Genomic DNA, 18,874 nt, shown 5'->3' with positions numbered 1-18,874 from the left:
AGATGAATAATATAAAGTCACTGCCTCAGTGTGATGGCAGCTTAGTGAAGGAGACCTACAGGAACCAAATAATTAGATGCAGATAGAGGTAGGGGCAGCACGCATAGGGGGAGAGGCAGGGAGCAGCAGGTAATAGGATGGTGAAATCGAAGTTTCCTAGGCTCCAAGAGATGATAACAAGTGAAATGTTCCATCACACTGGGTAGACTGAAAAACCAATTCCAATGCTCTTGAACTCCCAGTCACCTTCAAAATATGAGAGTCAGTGATTGTAGGAGGAAGAGATTTTTGTTGGGAGAGAGCTGTGGGCACGCTGTGAGTGGACAAGCCCCGGAACCGCTTGGAGAGCTTAAAGCATGTGTGCCGCCAGTTGGAGGACACGGCGGTTACAGGGCAAGAGAAGGGCTGTCTATCCACCAAAGGGTAGAGCCAGGAGGAGTTTTGGTGGTGGTGGGGTCAGTCTGCACTCCCAGGGTTTTGGGAATCGTTAAGTGAGTGAGCCAAGAGCTGGGGTGAGAAGTGCTGCTGGAGGATGGAGGTGCCCAGCTGTGGGGATGAAGGACCAGGAAATAAAGTCTCAGCTTTGGCCACGTAGCAGACCCACACAGACTGAAGCTACCTCGCCAGAGAATGATGCTACCCTCCCTCCCTCCCCCTCACTGGCACCCGCACAGGAGGTGACCAGAGATGGGCAGAAACTGACCATTCAAATGCCACCTCTGTGCCTTAGCTGGGGAGGGAGAGTAGAAGTCTCAATGTGAATGAAGTTTGAAGTGTTGACTGTCTCAGACCAAAATTCTTTTAATTTCTGAACTGAGGTATGTCTTGTTACTTCTGAGGGTTTTGACTGCAGGAAAATCACAGGAGCTACCAAGTTTCCATCCAAGACAAGGGAAGATCCTCCCAGTGAAACAATTTAAAGGGAGTTGGAGAAAACAAAAACAAACATGGGTTAGATTACATCTCACACTGTGCTTTGTTCAATGCGTGGGTTGCAAGTGGAAAAGCATCAAGTCAGGGTGCCAAGAACCAATCTGATGATGTCTGTGATTCTAAAAACATCTGTTCCTGTACCAACTGATACAGAGACAAGAGGTATTTAATCCTTTTGTTTACAGCAAGAACTGCCTGCATTTGACATTTCATGTCCCCATAGTTTGCCCGAAGGGTCCCCAAGCTGAGTTCCTAGTTTCTTTCTTGCTGGCGATGCTATCAGTGTGGTTATGCAGGTGATGTGCCCATAGAAATGGAAGCCCATCTACTAGGTGTCAGAGTCAGGGGACAGACTGAGCAGCCTCCTCCCCTCACCCTGTGTATCCATATTTCCAGAGAGGTAAGACTACCCAGCTACTAACGATACAGAATCCCTCCCAGAACACAACCATTCCAACACTCAAGTGCAATGAGGAAAGCAAGGTGAACATTTGGATAATTTAGTTTCAAGAAAGCTTTTTTCCTTGAAATTTCCATTTAAATTAAAAGTGATTTTTGTTTTCTTTTTTGGCCATGAATTATCCAGATAATTTCCACAACTTATATTTAACCATTTTCTGTGATTGAAGGAAAAATAGTATGTTTACTAGTCATATCCTGCTGTGGGATTCCACACTGGGTGGGAAATCTTCTATGACTAAGGGTCTGTAGTTGCTTATTCCTTGATGCAGAAGCCTGTTTTCCCGTGTAAACTCTGAAACAAAACTATCAGATGCCAACCAAAGCTTGCATATTGATACAGTAATATCTTTCAGTGGTTTTCCATTCCTATGATCTCCATAGAGTTGTCCACTAAAAAATGCCTGTGTCCACTAATAGATGCTATTATCAGTGTGAAAATATCAACATTGTAAACGAAAAAGTGCCACATTTGGCAACTGACATAAGTACTTCATTAATATTATTTCTAAGACATTGTACACAAGTATTGAGTAGCAATAAAATCAATAAAAGAACAGAAGAACTTGAATAACTCTAAAACAGGAGAGTAATACCTGTTCCTATGATTTCTTTGAAGACAATTTATCAAATGAGTTACTTCACATTGTTGTAGCGATTGAGACCATTGTTTCTCTAAAATTGCTTGCATGTGATAGGAGTTATTGGAGACGTGTTTGCCCCACACTGACCCTGGGGTTAAACATGAACACTCAAGAGTACTCTAGTGTGGGTATCACTCATAAGCTACTCGGTTATCTGCATCCTGACATACTGCTCATGAATTATAAGAAGGAGGCAGTTATATTGGAAGGAGGCAGTCATATTGGAAGGAAGCAGAAGCCTCTTCTGTTTGTTTTATCATCTTGCACTTGTATTTCACAGCGTCTGAAAACTTCGATTTTGTCCTTTTGTGTCTAGGGTTACAGTGACTGCAATGTGCAACATGGACTTCAGCCGATTTCCCCTGGACACACAAACGTGCTCGCTGGAAATTGAGAGCTGTGAGTAGGCTTGTGCTCAGACATCTGCACACAGCTCTTAAGTAATTCTAAACACCTCTGACTCTCTGGAGCAGGAGCAGTCTGTGTTCCTAATTCATGACTTTGCATTTTAGTGACTTTTTAGATAGAAGCTAAGTATCAGGTAAGTTTTAAAATTGGAAACAGATAGAACTAAAACCTTCTATTCCCATAACTGACCCTTTTAATGCCTATGACAATGGTTGTAAACTCGGTTCTGTGGAACCTGGAGGTTTCCCAGTCCCCAGGGCAAGTGCTGGCGGAGGTGTGGCGGGCTCAGCAAACGTGGGTCTCCTTCCAAGACCTCCAGCCCCACACTCATACACACAGTCCCCCAGAGCGCTCCTTTTGGATCTGCTTTTTATCACTCTTCTGAATAAGCTTTCCACTGAAGAAAGAATTCCGTGGCAGAAACAAGTTTGGCAGCAGCTGCCCCAGGGAACTGCCATGGTGAGTGCAGGTGGTGGTTGAGACGCTCAGGTACAACCAGGGAACCTCGGGAAACATACACGCGCCCACACACACACAGAGGGAAGTCCTGGAAAGTTAAAAACCGGGCCCTTGGAAGAGCAAGGCTGAGGCTGTGTCCAGGACTAGCCACTGGCATCTCTAGCTCTCTATGTACCTGTCCTGTTCTCCAATTTCTGCCAAAATGTTGCCTCCATTGGGCACATTCTGCACTCCTTGAAGAGTCCCGCTCCTACGGGAGGGGAATCCCGAGCCAGCACACAAGTCCTGGCCTTATCAAAGTCCTGGTTGGACTCTCGTTAGCACAGGGCACCTTGTTAAGCCTGCCTGGGCTGTGATAGTGGATTGGGGTCCCCTGACTCTACTCATCTAGGTCCAAGGAGCTCAGGGATGTGGACCCCACACACAGCAGGGTCTGAATGGGCAGCTCTGTGGGAATCAGGGAGAATGAAATCTCAGGACCAAGGGAGTGACTGCCTACTGCCCCGTGGCTTTATGCCTGCTCTGTCATTTAATCCTCCCAAGCTCCCTGTGGGAAGGTTACTGTTATCTCTATTATACAAAGGAGAGGCTAACAGAGCCAAGGACTAAGCTCGTTGGCTCTAGAACCTTGCTTTCCTTATGACACCCAGGCAGCCCCATCCCTGTGTGGCTTCTTCCAGGCTGTGTCAGTCAAGGATCCGCCAGAGAAGCAGAACCATAGGAGATACACAGGAGAGAGTCAGTGCAGGGAATTGGCTTATGAGAACATGGGGGTTGGTGAGCGTCCGCAGGGCAGGCTTTGGGAAAGGGCAGGCTGGAGACCCTTGGGGAGGAGCAGACCCTGCCATCCATCTGCAGGTAGAATTTCTTCTTCCTTGGGGAAACCTCAGGTCTGCTCTTAAGGCCTTTCAACTGATTGGGTCAGGCCCACCCAAATGACCCTGGATCATCTCCTTTACTTCATGTGTGAACTGGTTGTAGATGTCCCATCTCCAGAGCATCTACCCAGCAACACCTGGATCAGTGTTGGATTGAAACTGATGGGGTCCTTACTCTAGCCTAGCCAAGTGGACCTGTGAGATCGGCCGTCACACAGGTTCAGGGCTACAGAAAGAATAAAAGAAGAATAAAAAAGAGCCTCAGGGAGCCTGGGAAAGAACAGACTGGTCTGCGAGTCATACTTCAGGCCTGGGGAACTGTCGGGCCAGAGGGAGTGATCCTCAAGGTGGGGGTGGGGGGACTGCTTTGATTTTACCCTGGGCAGAAGCAACTCAAGGCCTGCAGAGAAGGGACTTGTTCTGTGTCTCTTTATGGATCTTTTCTTGCTAGAATGCAGCCCTTGCTACCTGAGATTGTTTAAAGGTATTTGCCATCAATGATGCAAGAGAGGAAAGGGCTGAAGTGCCCGTGCTTTAGAACACCGAACCACATAAAATGTGGCTGGCCGCCATTTAACCTGCAAAATTTTCTTTAAAAAGAGCAAATTGTAGTTTCTGATCTACAAAAATAACAATTCCATCTGGTTTAAGGCTGAATTGGGGGGTAGGAGTGGTTTGAACACTTTTGCAACAATTATGAACATTCAGAGAGCTTTGCCCTGATGATTTCTGGAAGACTGAGGAGAACCAGATTAGTCTTTCAGGATCTTGTTTTGTTGTGTCTATCCTGTGCTGTGTTTATTCACCTGCTCTTACTGCAGCCTCCATAGTTTGTGTGGGAGACATGTAGTGGGGCTTCCACACAGCCTCACAGACAGGCTTGCCTTTCCTGGTGTCTGAGGCTCTCTCGTCCCTCCAGATGCCTACACGGAAGACGACCTCATGCTGTACTGGAAGAAAGGCAATGACTCCTTGAAGACGGACGAGCGGATCTCCCTCTCCCAGTTCCTCATCCAGGAGTTCCACACCACGACCAAACTGGCCTTCTACAGCAGCACAGGTGGGGTCAAAGTCGAGGGAGGCGCGAGTCATCTTCTGTTTCAGGAGGCATGTGCCTTGGTTGTCACGTGAGCAGAGCCTGTGCCGCTTGAGGTTTCAAACCCAAGACGGGACTCTTAAACAAGGTCTAGAGGGTGGTGAGCATTGGGTGGAGGTGGTTTTTTGATACCACCAAAGCATCAGAAGTGATAACCTAGGAAATGTTAGTGGGTTCCAGTACTGGGTTCCTGTTACTGGGTTCTTCCTGGGCTCCCACCTCAGCTCTGTGGGAAGGTCTGTTTGAGACAATCACATCGCTAGTTTAGCAGCGGGCATCTCACTCCTGATATGACTCCCAGAGCCCCCTCTTCTACAGGCAAGAAACAGTCCAATTTCAGGTCTGTTGTTTTCCGTTCACCTTCTCTGGGCTTCAGCCGGCCCTGCTGGGTGCTCCTCTCTTAACCAGTCCCCTCCCACCATACTGCTTGCACAGGTTCTCTGATGACCCCCTTGTGAGCCGTGGTGCAGGCACTGCTGGTCATTCCCTGTGGGTAGCACTGTTGCTTTTTGAACCAAGGATCTGGGCAGGCCTGCCACCCCCTGATGCCTGAGGGCATGTGCTCTGTTCTTCCTCCTGGCAGCTGAGGTTAACAGCTGAGCTTCACTCCAAAGCTTATTTCTTTCCTAACTCATCACCTCTCAGGATGATTTTGCTCTAATCTTTTTTTTTCTTAATTTAAAAATTTTTTGTTTTGGGGGAGGTAGTTATGTTTATTTATTTTAATGGAGGTACCAGGGATTGGATCTCATGTGTGCTAGGCACGTGCTCTACCACTGAGCTAAACTCTCCTCACTATTTTGCTCTAACCTTGATGCACTTGCTATTGCTAAAACATCACACGGTTGATGACAGAGGAAAGTGCCACCTTTCAGTCTCTGATCTGTGACAGAGAGCACCGTTCACTACCAACCTATGGCGATCCTGCACCTCCTATCTTCTGCATACATCACCCATGAGTCTTCGTTCTTCGGGGAACCTCATTCCTTTGACCCTTAGCATTTTGACATTCCTTCTTGTCTGAGGCCGTTCAGGCTGCCGTAACGAAATGCCATAGACTGGGTGGCTTCTAAACAATAGAAGTTTATTTCTTACAGTTCTGGAGGCTGGGAAGTCTGAGATCCAGGCATTGCAGATTCAGTGTCTGCCTGCTTCCTAGTTCATAGACTCACACATTGGGGAAGAGGGGATGGAGCCCTCTGGGACCTGTTTTCTAAGGGTGTCAATCCCATTCACGATGCAATCACCTCCCAAAGGCCCCACCTCCAAATACCATCACACAGAGGATTAGGTTTTGACATGTGAATTTGGGGAGGACACACATTCAGTCTGCAGCTCCTCTGCAATCACTTTCTGGAACAGTTACGACTGTCGCACTGTAACTGTCCTGCATGCCAAGTGTTCCAGTTCCTGTTGCCAAGTCCACCTTTTACTTTCAGCCTTCGTCGTGGGAGCTTATCCTGCCTTTTCCTTCTCTTTCCATCATTGTCCCTTTCCTTTCAACTCTTCCGTGCATACTTTTTCCTTACAAAGAACACCAAGGTGCAGCTAAAGCATTGATCATAAACCTGTGATGGTTCCCTCTGTTCCTAAATGCAGTGTTGTGCTTAGCTTGGTATTTTAACTTCACACACACTCTCCCCCGTAAAGAACTCCAAAGGGAGTTGTTAAATCCATGCATCTCAAGCTTTAATCTGTATATGAACCACGTGGGGAGGAGTGTTAAAAGGAAGTTCTGATTCAGGAGATCTGGGGTGGGGCCCAAGAGTCTGCATTTCTAACAAGCAACCAAGTCATGGCGATGCTTCTGGGCCCGGTGTCACAATCTGAGTAATGAGAGTCTTAAACGGCCTTCTCAAGGGGCTCCTGTTACGTATAGGACAGGGGCCGATGAGTCTTGAGATGGACGCATCCACATAGTGTGGGTTATCACGGCATCACTCTCTTCCATGGTTTTTCTCACTTCCACTTAATAGAGGAATGGTAAGGTTCCAGGGGCATGCCTGAGGCATTTATGATTCCCTGAATAAAATGTGTTTTATGAAGGAGCTGAGTGGCTATGATGTGTGTTCTCTCTCCTTCCTGTGCCCCCCAGGCTGGTACAACCGTCTGTACATTAACTTCACGTTACGTCGCCACATCTTCTTCTTCTTGCTCCAAACCTACTTCCCTGCCACCCTGATGGTCATGCTGTCCTGGGTGTCCTTCTGGATTGACCGCAGAGCTGTGCCTGCCAGAGTCCCTTTAGGTAAGAAGCAACTCAAGTGCACATTCCAGACATCTGGAAAATTCAAGTAATTCCTTCCAGATAAAACCATTCATTCCAAATTGGTCCTAAATCCCTGCTGGCATTATAAATTGGAAAAACTTCAAGTTATTCATTCACAGGCAAAATATCACTGTTACGAATCTATGACCACTCAGCCGTAAAAATGAATAAAATAATGTCACTTGCAGCAACGTGGATGGACCTGGAGATCGTCATACTAAGTGAAGTAAGCCAGAAAGGAAAAGAAAAATACCATATGATATCACTTACATATGGAATCTAAGAAAAAAAATTTAAAAAGGACACAAATGAACTTATTTCCAAAACACAGACAGACTCACAGGCATAGAAAACAAACTTACGGTTACCAGTGGGAAAAAAGGTGGGGAGGGATAAATTGGGAGTTTGGGATTTGCAGATACTAACTACTACATATAAAATAAACAGCAAAGTCTTATACTGTACAGCATAGGGAACTATATTCAGTACTTCATAATAGCCTATAATGAAAAAGAGTATGAAAAGGAATACATACATAAATGAATCACTATGCTGTATACCAGGAATTAACACAACATTGTAAATTGACTATAATTCAATTTTTTAAAAAGAATCTATGTAGCAAAGTAGTTTCCAGGTTCCCACAGATGCCCACGCAAACAGTTCACCTTTGGTCTTGTTAGAGCTGAGTTCTAGCATGGGTGGTCCTGGTCTGTGGTGCTTTCTGTGCCCACCTGCATAAGGAAGTCACATTCTATAACAGGGTTTCTTAAAAGGTCACCCAAGGGATCTTTGCGACAGAATCTCTGGGGGAAATTGTGTCAAATGAAGAATCCTGGATCCCCACTGTTGAGAACTACTGATCTAGGCTTATATAGTGAAGAGATTAAAGGTACATCCATCACCAATTTACTAAATGGCTTAGATAATTTCTTAATCTCCCTGAGCCTCAATTTCCTAATCTGTAAAATAATAATGATATTTATCGTACCCTGCTATAAGAATTAAATGAGGTCATCAATAATTTAAAAAAAAAAAAGGAGAATCCTAAGTCCTATTTACATGTATAGAATCAGAATCTCAGAGAGGACCAGGAACTTGCATTTTGAATAATCTCTCCCAGTAATTCTTATACATATTCCCTCTAAGAATTCCTCTACAAGCCTTCCCTTAATAGCTATTTGCCATCACCTCTCTCCCCCGCTTTAAATATTGTACCCACTCAGGCCCACACACCATTTCACTGATGGTTCAGGGGCTACAAGGGAGAGGGTGACCTTCCAGGTTTTAGTGAAACTGGATTGGAGCTGGCCTTTAAGATGACCCCAATCCCCTGTGATTTGGTGTTTGCCAAGCAAATGTTCTAAGCTTAATTTGAAATCTCAGGGAAATTTCCACTGACAAATGCCTTGTCCTTTAACGGTTGTTCTGTAGCAAACATTCTATAATTTAAAAAAAAAATCTATCTCCATAAATGAGGTTAACATTATTCTTGGTGAAACTGACCTGTTTGTCCTCAAGTGGACAGTGCTGAGTGGACAGGCAGGTCCAGAGTTGGAGTGGATGCAGGAGGTGCCCTGACTGTCCATCATACATGACCGGGACTAAAAGATTCTACACCAGCAACAAAGACACAAAGATTAAAATAAAATTCAGGCACTTTTTTTCCTTTTTTGGAGGAGTTACAAGAAATAGACATACCTATGCCTACATACATATGCAGTCTTTATTTTAAACAATCGGATGGAAAGAAATGTCTTACTGCCAACATGTCAGGGGCTCTCTGCCGAAGAATAAAGTGATGCAGGTGCTGTGGTGAAGATGCAGAGATACAAAGGGGGGGAGAGGGTGAGCATGGGGAGTGGAGGAGCAGGAGAAGCGGCATAAAAGCTAAAACTGGAAAGGTCAGCAGGTGTTTGCTAGACAGAGGGGCAGGGATGGAGACATTCTAGGTCGGAGGAGAAGGAGGGACAAAGAACAGAGGCACGCAGTGGGAAGGGCATAGCTCAGTGGTAGAGCGCATGTTAAACATGCATGAAGTCCTGAGTTCAATCCTCAGTGCTTCCTCTAAAAATAAACGAATAAATAAATAAATAAACCTTATTACCTCCCCCCAAAATAAATAAATAAAAATAATTTGTACAAAAAATTTTTTTAATTAAAAAAAAAAAAAAAGTATGGCGGCACGAAGCCATTCAGTGGGTTTGGTGAAAGGCAAACCAGTGCTGCTTACTCACTCTGCCTGCAGGGATCACCACGGTGCTGACCATGTCCACCATCATCACCGGCGTGAACGCCTCCATGCCCCGCGTCTCCTACATCAAGGCGGTGGACATCTACCTCTGGGTCAGCTTCGTGTTCGTGTTCCTCTCGGTGCTGGAGTACGCAGCCGTCAATTACCTGACCACCGTGCAGGAGCGGAAGGAGCGGAAGCCGCAGGACAAGGTGACTCTGCCGTGAGCGGAAGAGTCTGCTCAGGGGCGGAGCCTGGGCTGGACCATGGGCGGGTCGGACCTCTGTAAAATGGGGAAATAACACCCGCTCCGCCACCTACTTCATGGGTTGGCGTGAATAGCAAACAAAATTATATGTTAAAACAGTGTGAAATTTACTCTGGGCTACATCTTTCATTCATTCATTTATTCAAACGTTTATTTAGCACTTGCCATGTATCAGGAGCTGCTAAACCAAGTTAACTAAGGCGTGGTCCCTTTAACCTTGGTGGTGTTGGTAGTTGAGTGATAATAATAAATGGCAAGTCAACGTGGTGGAACAAATTATCTATGAACATAGAGACATCATAAAAGAAGCTTTCAGGCATTTATCTTTCCAAGACATTCTTTGTAATAGTTGCATAATAATTCACAGCTTGGATGTTACATGATTTATTCCCCTGTTGTTTCCATTTTTTGCCACTATAATAAATGCTGCAATAAACATTATACACACACACACACACACATATATATAAACATTCACACACACATTCACACACACACACATACTTCCAGGAATGCACATCCTTCATTCTGGAAAATTTTCTTTCACATGTGACCTCATACATATCCATCACTTTCCAAATCATCTTCCCTCCCACCTGGTTTCCCTTTCATTCTCCCGTTTGCAGTTCGGTGGTTATCTCCCCCAGAAAACTCTAGCTATGTAGGACTTAACTGTCCCCGCATTGCCACACCTTTCACATTCCCACCCCATCTCTCTCTCTTTTTCTCTCTCACACACATAAAAACACATACATGTCATAACTGTAAACATTTTTTATCAGGGCTCATATCAGATTATGATTTCACAGAGAACATGGGGATTATCTGATCATGAACCTTCTTGTTGGTCTCTGATATGCTGTGATGTTTCCTAATAGTTGGTGTGTAGACAGAAATGGGTACCTGCAGTTTTAGAATGTTTACAGTGCTACCACCATTGTTTCCCCAGCTCCGTAAAAGAGACTAGAAAAAGACGATGCCCTCCACTAGGCAGCTTCTTGGGAAGGGCTTCTGGGAGATGACTCTGAGCTCGCATCCCACTGTGCGTCTGCTGTGTCCGCAGCTCCCCTGCACCTGCGGCCTACCCCAGGCGCGCGCTGTCCTGCTGGATGGCAGCTACAGTGACGTGGAGGTGAATGACCTGGGCAGCTACACACCCGAGAACGGAGACAAACCTGACAGGATGATGGTGCAGCTGACGCTGGCCTCGGAGAGGAGCTCCCCCCAGAGGAAAAGCCAGAGGAGCAGCTATGTGAGCATGAGGATTGACACCCACGCCATTGATAAATACTCCAGAATCATTTTCCCAGCTGCATACATTTTATTCAATTTAATATACTGGTCCATTTTCTCATAAATGCCTTTAATTCTATGAAATTCACATTCTTCTGTACTATAGAAATACCTGAATGATGAAAATTAATTTGAGATCCCAGTATCCACCTTTCTCCAGCTTTCCAAAACTACACTGACAAGACAAGACACTTACTGGTTTAATTTGCACTTATTTGACCATCTTTTGTCTACACAGCATTATACGTGGTGCTGCAGGTATAGACACAAGTAGCAGCTGATAGTTGTTACTGAGATCCCCTAGAAAGCATGCTGCCCATGGTGTGGGCACGCTGTAGTTAGACCTCTTTTAGCTCCTAGATGCTTATTCACATGAACCACATGCTTTGCGTGAGTATCATTGTTGTCTCTGGACCAGGTGGAACTGGAAAGCTCCTAAAGTTCATTTACATGGAACATACATGCACCTAAATCCTTGCTTAGACCAAAATTCATGCTTCAGCTTTTAGCCTCTTAACCTATTTTGTATGCATCTCCTCATGTTGATTTCAATACAAGGCAACAATAATATTCCTACTTTTATTTACATCTTGGGCTTTCTAAGGTTTCACCTTTTCACTAGAAAATCTCTTTAGATTGGTGCAATGGCTTCTGATTTGGGTAGGAGTTTCCCTGGTAGAGAAACTTTGAAGCAGAGGGTATACACGTGCGTTTTGTCAGTTTTGCCATATGGTAACCAGCCTAAAAAACCTGTGTGTAAATGTTCCCTGTTTCATAATCACTGCTTCATAGATCACCTTGGAGCAAGTTCTACTTCAAAGTGAGGTCCTTTCTCAGTGATGTGATATCTTCACTGAGGAACTTGGGAATAGATTGATTTTTTTCTGCACAAACATTTCAAGAAAATGCATAATTTGGGACTACCTGTTACTTGTTAGGCTGACAAATATTCACATGGCTTCTGAATAAAAAACAAAAGTATACCAAAAAGAAAAAGAAATGGGAACAATCTCTGTACATCTCCATTATATTCAGTGAATACCAGCATTTCTATGAACCAGAAAACCTGATATCAGGGCATGAGTTAACACAGAGGGGTCTATTTTGATGTACTATTAAAAAAAAAAAAAAGGTATTCATACTATATATCTACAGGATCAATTCCTACTAAACTTATCCAAAAACATTTGTTTGAAACTCACTTAACTAGAGTGACTTCTGTGCACAATAATGTCATTTTTATTCTAAAGTTAATTTGATCACCTATACTAAATAATATCATGATATTTCTTCACATTAGGGCGATATTTTATTCTAATCTGAAAAATTTCCCCAAATTTGCAGAAATCCTAACATCAAGACAATCTCCATTTTCCCCAATAAAAGCTCACCACTTTCCTCAAAAAAAAAATTTTGGGTGGGGGGCAAACTTTAAAGGACTATAGATGAAATAGCTGAATGTCAAGTTTAAAAAAATATTTTAAAAACATTACCTTTTTCATGCTTATTTTAGGAAACAATTTCAAACTCTTCACAAACATTTCTACCACTTGCTTCCTCCTCATGACCAGGGCCAGAACACATAATCTGAACTTCTGTCTTCCTCATTAGGGAATGTCCATCATTTGAGCCAGCATAGAGGATGCTGCATCAGTCTGCTCAGGCTGCCAGAGCAAAGTACCAGAGACTGGCTTAAACAACAGAAATTTATTTTCTCTCAGCTCTGGAAGCTGGAAGTCTGAGGTCTTGGTGTCGGCAGGTTTGGTTTTTCCTGGGCCTCTCTCCTTGGCTGGCAGATGGCCACCTTCTTGCTGTGTCTTCACGTGGTCTTTTTTTCTCTTAAGTACATACATCCCTGGTTTCTCTTCCCTTTCTTGTAGGGACACTAGTCATATTGGATTAGAGCCCCTCCCTTATGATCTCATTTAACCTTAACTACAAGTTTTAAGGCCCTATCTCCAAACCAGTTACACTGGGGGTTGGGGAGTGAGGGCTTCAACATATGAATTTTGGGAGGACACGACTCGGTCCATAACAGATGCCCATGGGAATTATTCAGTTGCATAATAGCATGTCTAGTGCATGTTATAGGTATTTGATCCTGGTCATTACAACATAATCACATACAGTATTTTTAAAATGATCTTTAAAAAGTTTGTTTACATTGATATTCACACTAGTGACTAAGAAAAATAAGTGATTAAATTCATGTTAAATTTCCTTGCTATCTTTTCTAGCAACTCACTCAGGTGACCTCTACAAGCACTGAAAACCAGCATTGGTTGAAGGACTTTCCATGGTAATGTTTTCCCAAGACAGTACTTTGCTGCCAAAGCTATGTAACTGAGAGAGAACTCTGCAATTTGACTTTGTAAACACCCAAATGCAAAGGAACTCTCTTTTCTGATAGATAATTTTGGAGAAAATACCCCCATATATGTGGGCATCTGTAGTGCTTAGTAAACTTTTGCCGGCATGACTGGAGAGTAGGGAGATTTGATTAAAAAATGTCTGGTTAATAGGCAGGTACCATTCAGCTATATTGAGTCATTAACTTTTAAAGAGTTAAAATACTGTAAAATACACTTGACTAAAAACTATATCAAACAATTTATTCTCTGCTTAATAGTTCAGAAGGGACTCCAGAATTTTGAGGGTTTCTTATCATTTTGTGATACAATGTGGACATCATAAAGATGTGCAGAATGTTAGCCAGGAGAGCACTGGGGGTAGTCAGACCAGCTTTTATTTAATGGCAATATTCTTGTCCTATGTTATATATTTCTAACCAATATTCTTCAGTTTTTTCATAATTCATATTTTATAGAGAAGAGGAGTGATGCTAGATTTTAGAATAAAAAATGGAAACAATCTAAGTGTCTATCAATGAATGAATGGATAACAATGATGTGGTGTATATATTCACCAGGTATATATACACAATGGAATACTACTCAGCCATAAAATTTAATGAAATCTTGTCATTTATAACAACAACAGATCTATAGGGTACTATGCTAAGTGAAATAAGTCAGACAAAGAATGACAAATACCATAAGATCTCACTTGTATGTGGAATCTTAAGAAAAAACAAACAAACAAGCAAAATGAAACAAAAACAAACTTACAGATACAGAGATCAGATCAGTGGTTACCAGAGGGGAAGGGGTTGGGGGTGGGTGAAATAGGTGAAGGGGGTCGACTGTTTGGTGATGGGTGGTAACTAGACTTGTGGATGACCACTCTAATGTATACAGATGTTGAATTATAATGCTATACATCTGAAACTTACAATTAAAAAAAGAAAAAAAAAGCTTGTTAATAACAACAGAACCTCACATTTATAAAACCCAGTTTTAAAAAAAAGTACTTTCACATTCACTGTCCCATTTGAACCCGAATGAGGAAAAACTTTAAGCAGAGAAACTTTGAGCACTGGCATGTAGGTAATGTGGTTAATAAGTGAAAGATTCCTAAACCAGCCGTCATTCACTTTATTACAGATAATGGATAAATACTGAACAAGCAAACTGTCATGCACAATACATAAATATTAGTATGAGGAAATTTTCTTTTACCTGTCAATGGCCCCTTTTAATTTATTCATTCATTCAGCAAGTAATACCAAGCACCTACCATGTAGCATGCAATGTTCAAGACCAGTGCTTCTCAAACAATCTCTGGAGAAGGACCACTTTAATTATTTTAAATTTCTAATCCAGTGGAGAACGCCCCACAAACCCAGATCTGAGCCTGTATCTCACCCTCTAGGAACATGGACTCATGGGTTTGACCATGGAGTCTGATACTGTCTGTAGATGTAAGTCACAATGATCCCAGTAAGGCATGGCGAGAAAGAACAATTTCACTTTGATGTTATTAAGGACAACTGTGTTACAACAACTGAGTTTCTACGTATGAGAAATTCCAGTACCTGATGAAATAAGAAAGCCCATTATCAGATGTTAGAATAACACCATTTAGTTCACTTCAGAATTATCACAAATCTCAAAATCTTTAACTTTTCAACTTCATATTCTGAATTTAATTTGAATCTATTTTCTTTCAATCATTTTTAGTATTAGTACCTTTGTGTGGAGGGAAACATCTTTCTTTTTTTTTTGAGACCAGGGTATTTTATAAATGCTCTCTGGTTTACGTCAAAAACAATTTACATATTGGTGAGTTTGATGGGTTATTTCATGAAGCTCTTATAGTTCTATACACATTTAGTCCCTATTGTGACAAAACACGTGCATTTGTACAGCACCCAGCTGGCATACAGACCTTGACCATGAGGACGGCATGTAGGTGGCTGGGTCTCCTTGAGAATCAAATCCACACCTTCTCAAGGGGGGTTAACTTACATGAGTGCCCAGTCACCCAACTGCACCTTGTATCTACAATGGGAGGTGGGAAAGGAGGCTTTTAGCTTTTTTATTTTTCATAATTTGCAAGTTTCAATACTCAGTTCAAAAGAATATAATTTGTATTAAAGACTCCAAGTTTCAAGTACAGAAACCTTTTATCTTGTGATAGCTCAATAAGGAACTCAGACTATAAGACGTAGGCAAAGAAGTCAGTGAAAGGAAAGAATATGATTAAGTAAACTCCTGATGAAAACTTAATGTCTAGTTAGCAGGAAGAAAACAAACAACACTTCCATTTTCAGGCAAAGTGAGGGTTAAACACAACCCTAACAACTGTGAGATAAAATTCAGCCTCTTTTGGGTCCGTATAATGTCCGCTGGTTTGACTAGTCTGATCAATTGAACAGTTACTTTGGCATTTTGTAGATTGAACCCCCGCTTACTTATCTAAACTTTGTGATTCTCCAATATGTATAAAAGTCCTTTAAATATTTTATAGATCTAGTTTATACTGAAAACCGAAAAATAAGACAGGGAATCACAACAGGGAACCACAGTGCTATAAAGAGATACAAAAAAGTAAAATCCTTCCAAATTCCCACCATGACCTTTGGCTTAAAAACTTAACTGACATTTCTAAGAGTGATATTGACACTGGGGAAAAGCCACTGGAGCAAGAACACAGGTTTTGGCAACAAGTATAATTTTAACTTTTTTGTTGTTGTTGCAATGCAGAAGGCAATTATGAAATTTTGTCCCTAAAAATGATGGATTCCAAGGAAAAGCTTTTGCAGACTGAGAGGTCAAAAGAATTGTAAGGTTAAATAAAGAGGCACAGAAATTGCTTTAGGAAATTTTCCTGGCTCAATAGCAAGATTTCCCTTGAGCAGAAGCCAAGTTTAAATCTCCTTGAAGCATGTTTTAATGGGATTCTACTTGTAATTTTCCAGTAGGTTTCTTTGTCTTAGAGATTTGGTGGAAAGCAACCAACTTTAGTATTACCCAACTTAATGATACACCTGGAAAAACAGTTCAAGGATGATGAGGAAAAAAGATGATCTGAAAATTTCTCAATCTTCACCCCAAATTAGCACCATTTTCTCATGTTGTGCATTTGAATGTGAATTTCCTTATGTAAAAATCAATTTTAATGTTCTGGCCTTTCCCCAAAATACCATGACTACAACTTAATATGAACTTAGCTACACAGTTACAGGCTTTGCCATTCCAAATAGTTAACAATCTATGCAAAATGATCTTTAGTTGTGAAATATGGCATGATTGTACTCAAATATGCCTGATAGCAAAAACCTAAGGATTTAAGGTACAGTATTACAACGATTTCCCATCTTGTAATACTGTTCCATAACAAGATTTAATTACCATGGCGTTCCTCAAATTGGATATCCATTTTAGGGTAATCATGGCACCTATTTTTAATTAGGACAAGTGCAATTTCCAGAGCAGTGCTGGCATTACCTAGGAACGTGTTAGGAGAGCAGAATCTCAAGCCCCAACCCACATCCTCTGAGTTATAGCCTGTATTTTAACAAGATCCCTAGGTGATTCTCATATGCATGCAAGTGAGCAAAGTACTGAACTAGGTTCACACAATCCTATCACTTTGAGCATCATTCACAGTAAGTGACTTAAAAGCTGCATTTCTACATTAAGCAACTCAATATTGCATGCTTACTGTATGTGCTAAGCACTGTGTTCAGAGCGATAGCTGATTTGCTTATCTTGTTCGAGTTGGTAAAGCACTCCCTTAAAGACGACAGCCCTCAAGCACCAAACCCAGATTAAGGAATACAAATGTCTCCACAAAATAAGGAAGAATATTTGTCCAGGAATATTTAAAAAATATTCCTCCACTACAAAGCTCAGCGGAGTTAAAAAAATTTTAATTCTAAAAAAGTAGGAATCTGAGTTACTAGGAATTTACGTGTAGATTTAGGAGATAAATTTCTTTCCTTTTCCTCCTTTTTTTTGGGGGGGGGAGAGTGGTAATTTGTAAAGTTCAAGGTATAAAAAACAGAAAAAAAAAAAAACCCTATTCATCATCCCATCAGCCACGGGCAACTAGTGTTACTTCTCATCTTTTTTCCTATACATTTTTATATAGTTGCCATCATATTTTATATACAAATTGATATTGGTTCTTTTCCATGACAGTATGACCACTAGCCTACTAAAAATTCTGTATTTTTCAGTCATTAAAATCACTCCATACTATGGATATACAAGGCAATCTTTCCCTTAATATTTGATTAAAAATAATACTGTGATGAATACTCTTGGGCATAAATTCTTGCCCCATTCTAGACTGTCTCCTCCCATTAGCAATGAATATACAGGGGGAGGGTATTGCTCAGTGGTAGAGCATGTGCCTAGTAAGCATGAGGTCCTATCCTCGGCACCTCCATTAAATAAATAAAATAACTAACTAACAAAATTAATAAACCTAACTACCTTCACCCTGCAAAAAATAAATAAATAAACTAAAAAGATGAGCTGGAAATATCTTATGAAAAAAAACAATGGACGTACAGAATGGATAGATTTGAGATCAATATTCTTTATTATGTTGAATACGTAGTGTGGAGTGTAATTCCAGGTTCTTACATTTTAAGTCTTTAAAAATTATAAATAGTGTTAGATGATATCTTAGTGGTATTTGATAGTATGGAAGAGTAACCCACTCAAACTAGCTTAAGAAGAACACAGGGGAATCTCACAGGTATGAAGAAAATGGAAGTCCAGCTGTGCCTGATGAAAACTGGAAAGATTTCAGACAGCTTCTTTTTCTAGGCAGTTACTGTTCCTTTCTTCTGGGTGATTGCTTTATTCGCCATGAAGATTGTCCTTCTCTGCTCACACATGACATTCAGCTCGATTTATTGACCTTAAAGTTCCAGGGTTCATCATCATCTAAATGAGTTCACCTCAATTCTGAATTCCCAAGAGAGCTAATTCAAGTGTCTGTCTACCCTTATCAGAAATCCATCTCAGCTTGTGAAGTCCTCAAGAGAGCTGAAAAGGGTAAGGTGGTCCTTCGGGAGATGTGACAGGAATTAGTAACCAGAGCCAGAGTAAGATTTTTCCTACTCAGCCTACCCTCAGCTCAATGATGGCAGTCTGCAAACGAGGCCAGAACTAGAGGGATCCTTCACACTGTTAAGAACAAACCAACCAAACAGAAACATCAGCAACTGGCTCAACATGAGGAAAATGCTTTTAAATACACAGAAAATAGATTTCTTTGGCAGTGTGAATGGGCAGATCAGGCCATATAAAAAGGTAATAAATATGGTTGTGACATGTTGAGGTAATGATAGAAAACAACTTTTATTAGTCAAATTATGCTACTGTCATCTTAGAATAAGAAATCTGTGCCTTGTGAATTAATTTCTAAACCTTTGTAATATTTTCCCCTTGATTTTCTAAATTCTTTTTTGCCCAACCTTGGACAATAGAACAAATCATATTCAGGCCAGAACTTAAGAAGTGGCAGAAGGTAGGAGGGGTAATAGTAGTATCAGAAGCTGGGGGACACAGGCTAAA

The 18,874-nt window shown here is 41.7% G+C and overlaps 1 protein-coding gene and 1 long non-coding RNA gene across 2 annotated transcripts in view; one reads left to right on the top strand and one right to left on the bottom strand.

The window, feature by feature from the left end:
- Positions 1–12,142, top strand: part of GABRR1 (gamma-aminobutyric acid type A receptor subunit rho1) — a 30,901-nt gene extending 18,759 nt beyond the window's left edge. Inside the window, exons 5-9 of the mRNA XM_006178574.3 lie at positions 2,353–2,435; positions 4,701–4,841; positions 6,973–7,125; positions 9,395–9,591; positions 10,711–12,142. Coding sequence (XP_006178636.1) covers positions 2,353–2,435; positions 4,701–4,841; positions 6,973–7,125; positions 9,395–9,591; positions 10,711–11,004 — 868 coding nt within the window. The 3' untranslated portion in view covers positions 11,005–12,142. The remainder of the gene's footprint in view (positions 1–2,352; positions 2,436–4,700; positions 4,842–6,972; positions 7,126–9,394; positions 9,592–10,710) is intronic.
- LOC116665299 lies at positions 7,661–9,508 on the bottom strand. Its single transcript, XR_004321847.1, has 3 exons — positions 9,384–9,508; positions 8,653–8,760; positions 7,661–7,880 (listed from the first exon to the last, which is right to left on the bottom strand). It is a non-coding gene; the product is annotated as an uncharacterized LOC116665299 (long non-coding RNA).
- Positions 12,143–18,874: the final 6,732 nt, after the last annotated feature.

Source organism: Camelus ferus, chromosome 8, assembly GCF_009834535.1.
Source record: "Camelus ferus isolate YT-003-E chromosome 8, BCGSAC_Cfer_1.0, whole genome shotgun sequence".
In the NCBI taxonomy this organism is placed as follows: Eukaryota; Metazoa; Chordata; class Mammalia; order Artiodactyla; family Camelidae; genus Camelus; species Camelus ferus.
Note: the sequence above shows the minus strand (reverse complement) of the source record. Positions and strands in the feature narration are given on the sequence as shown.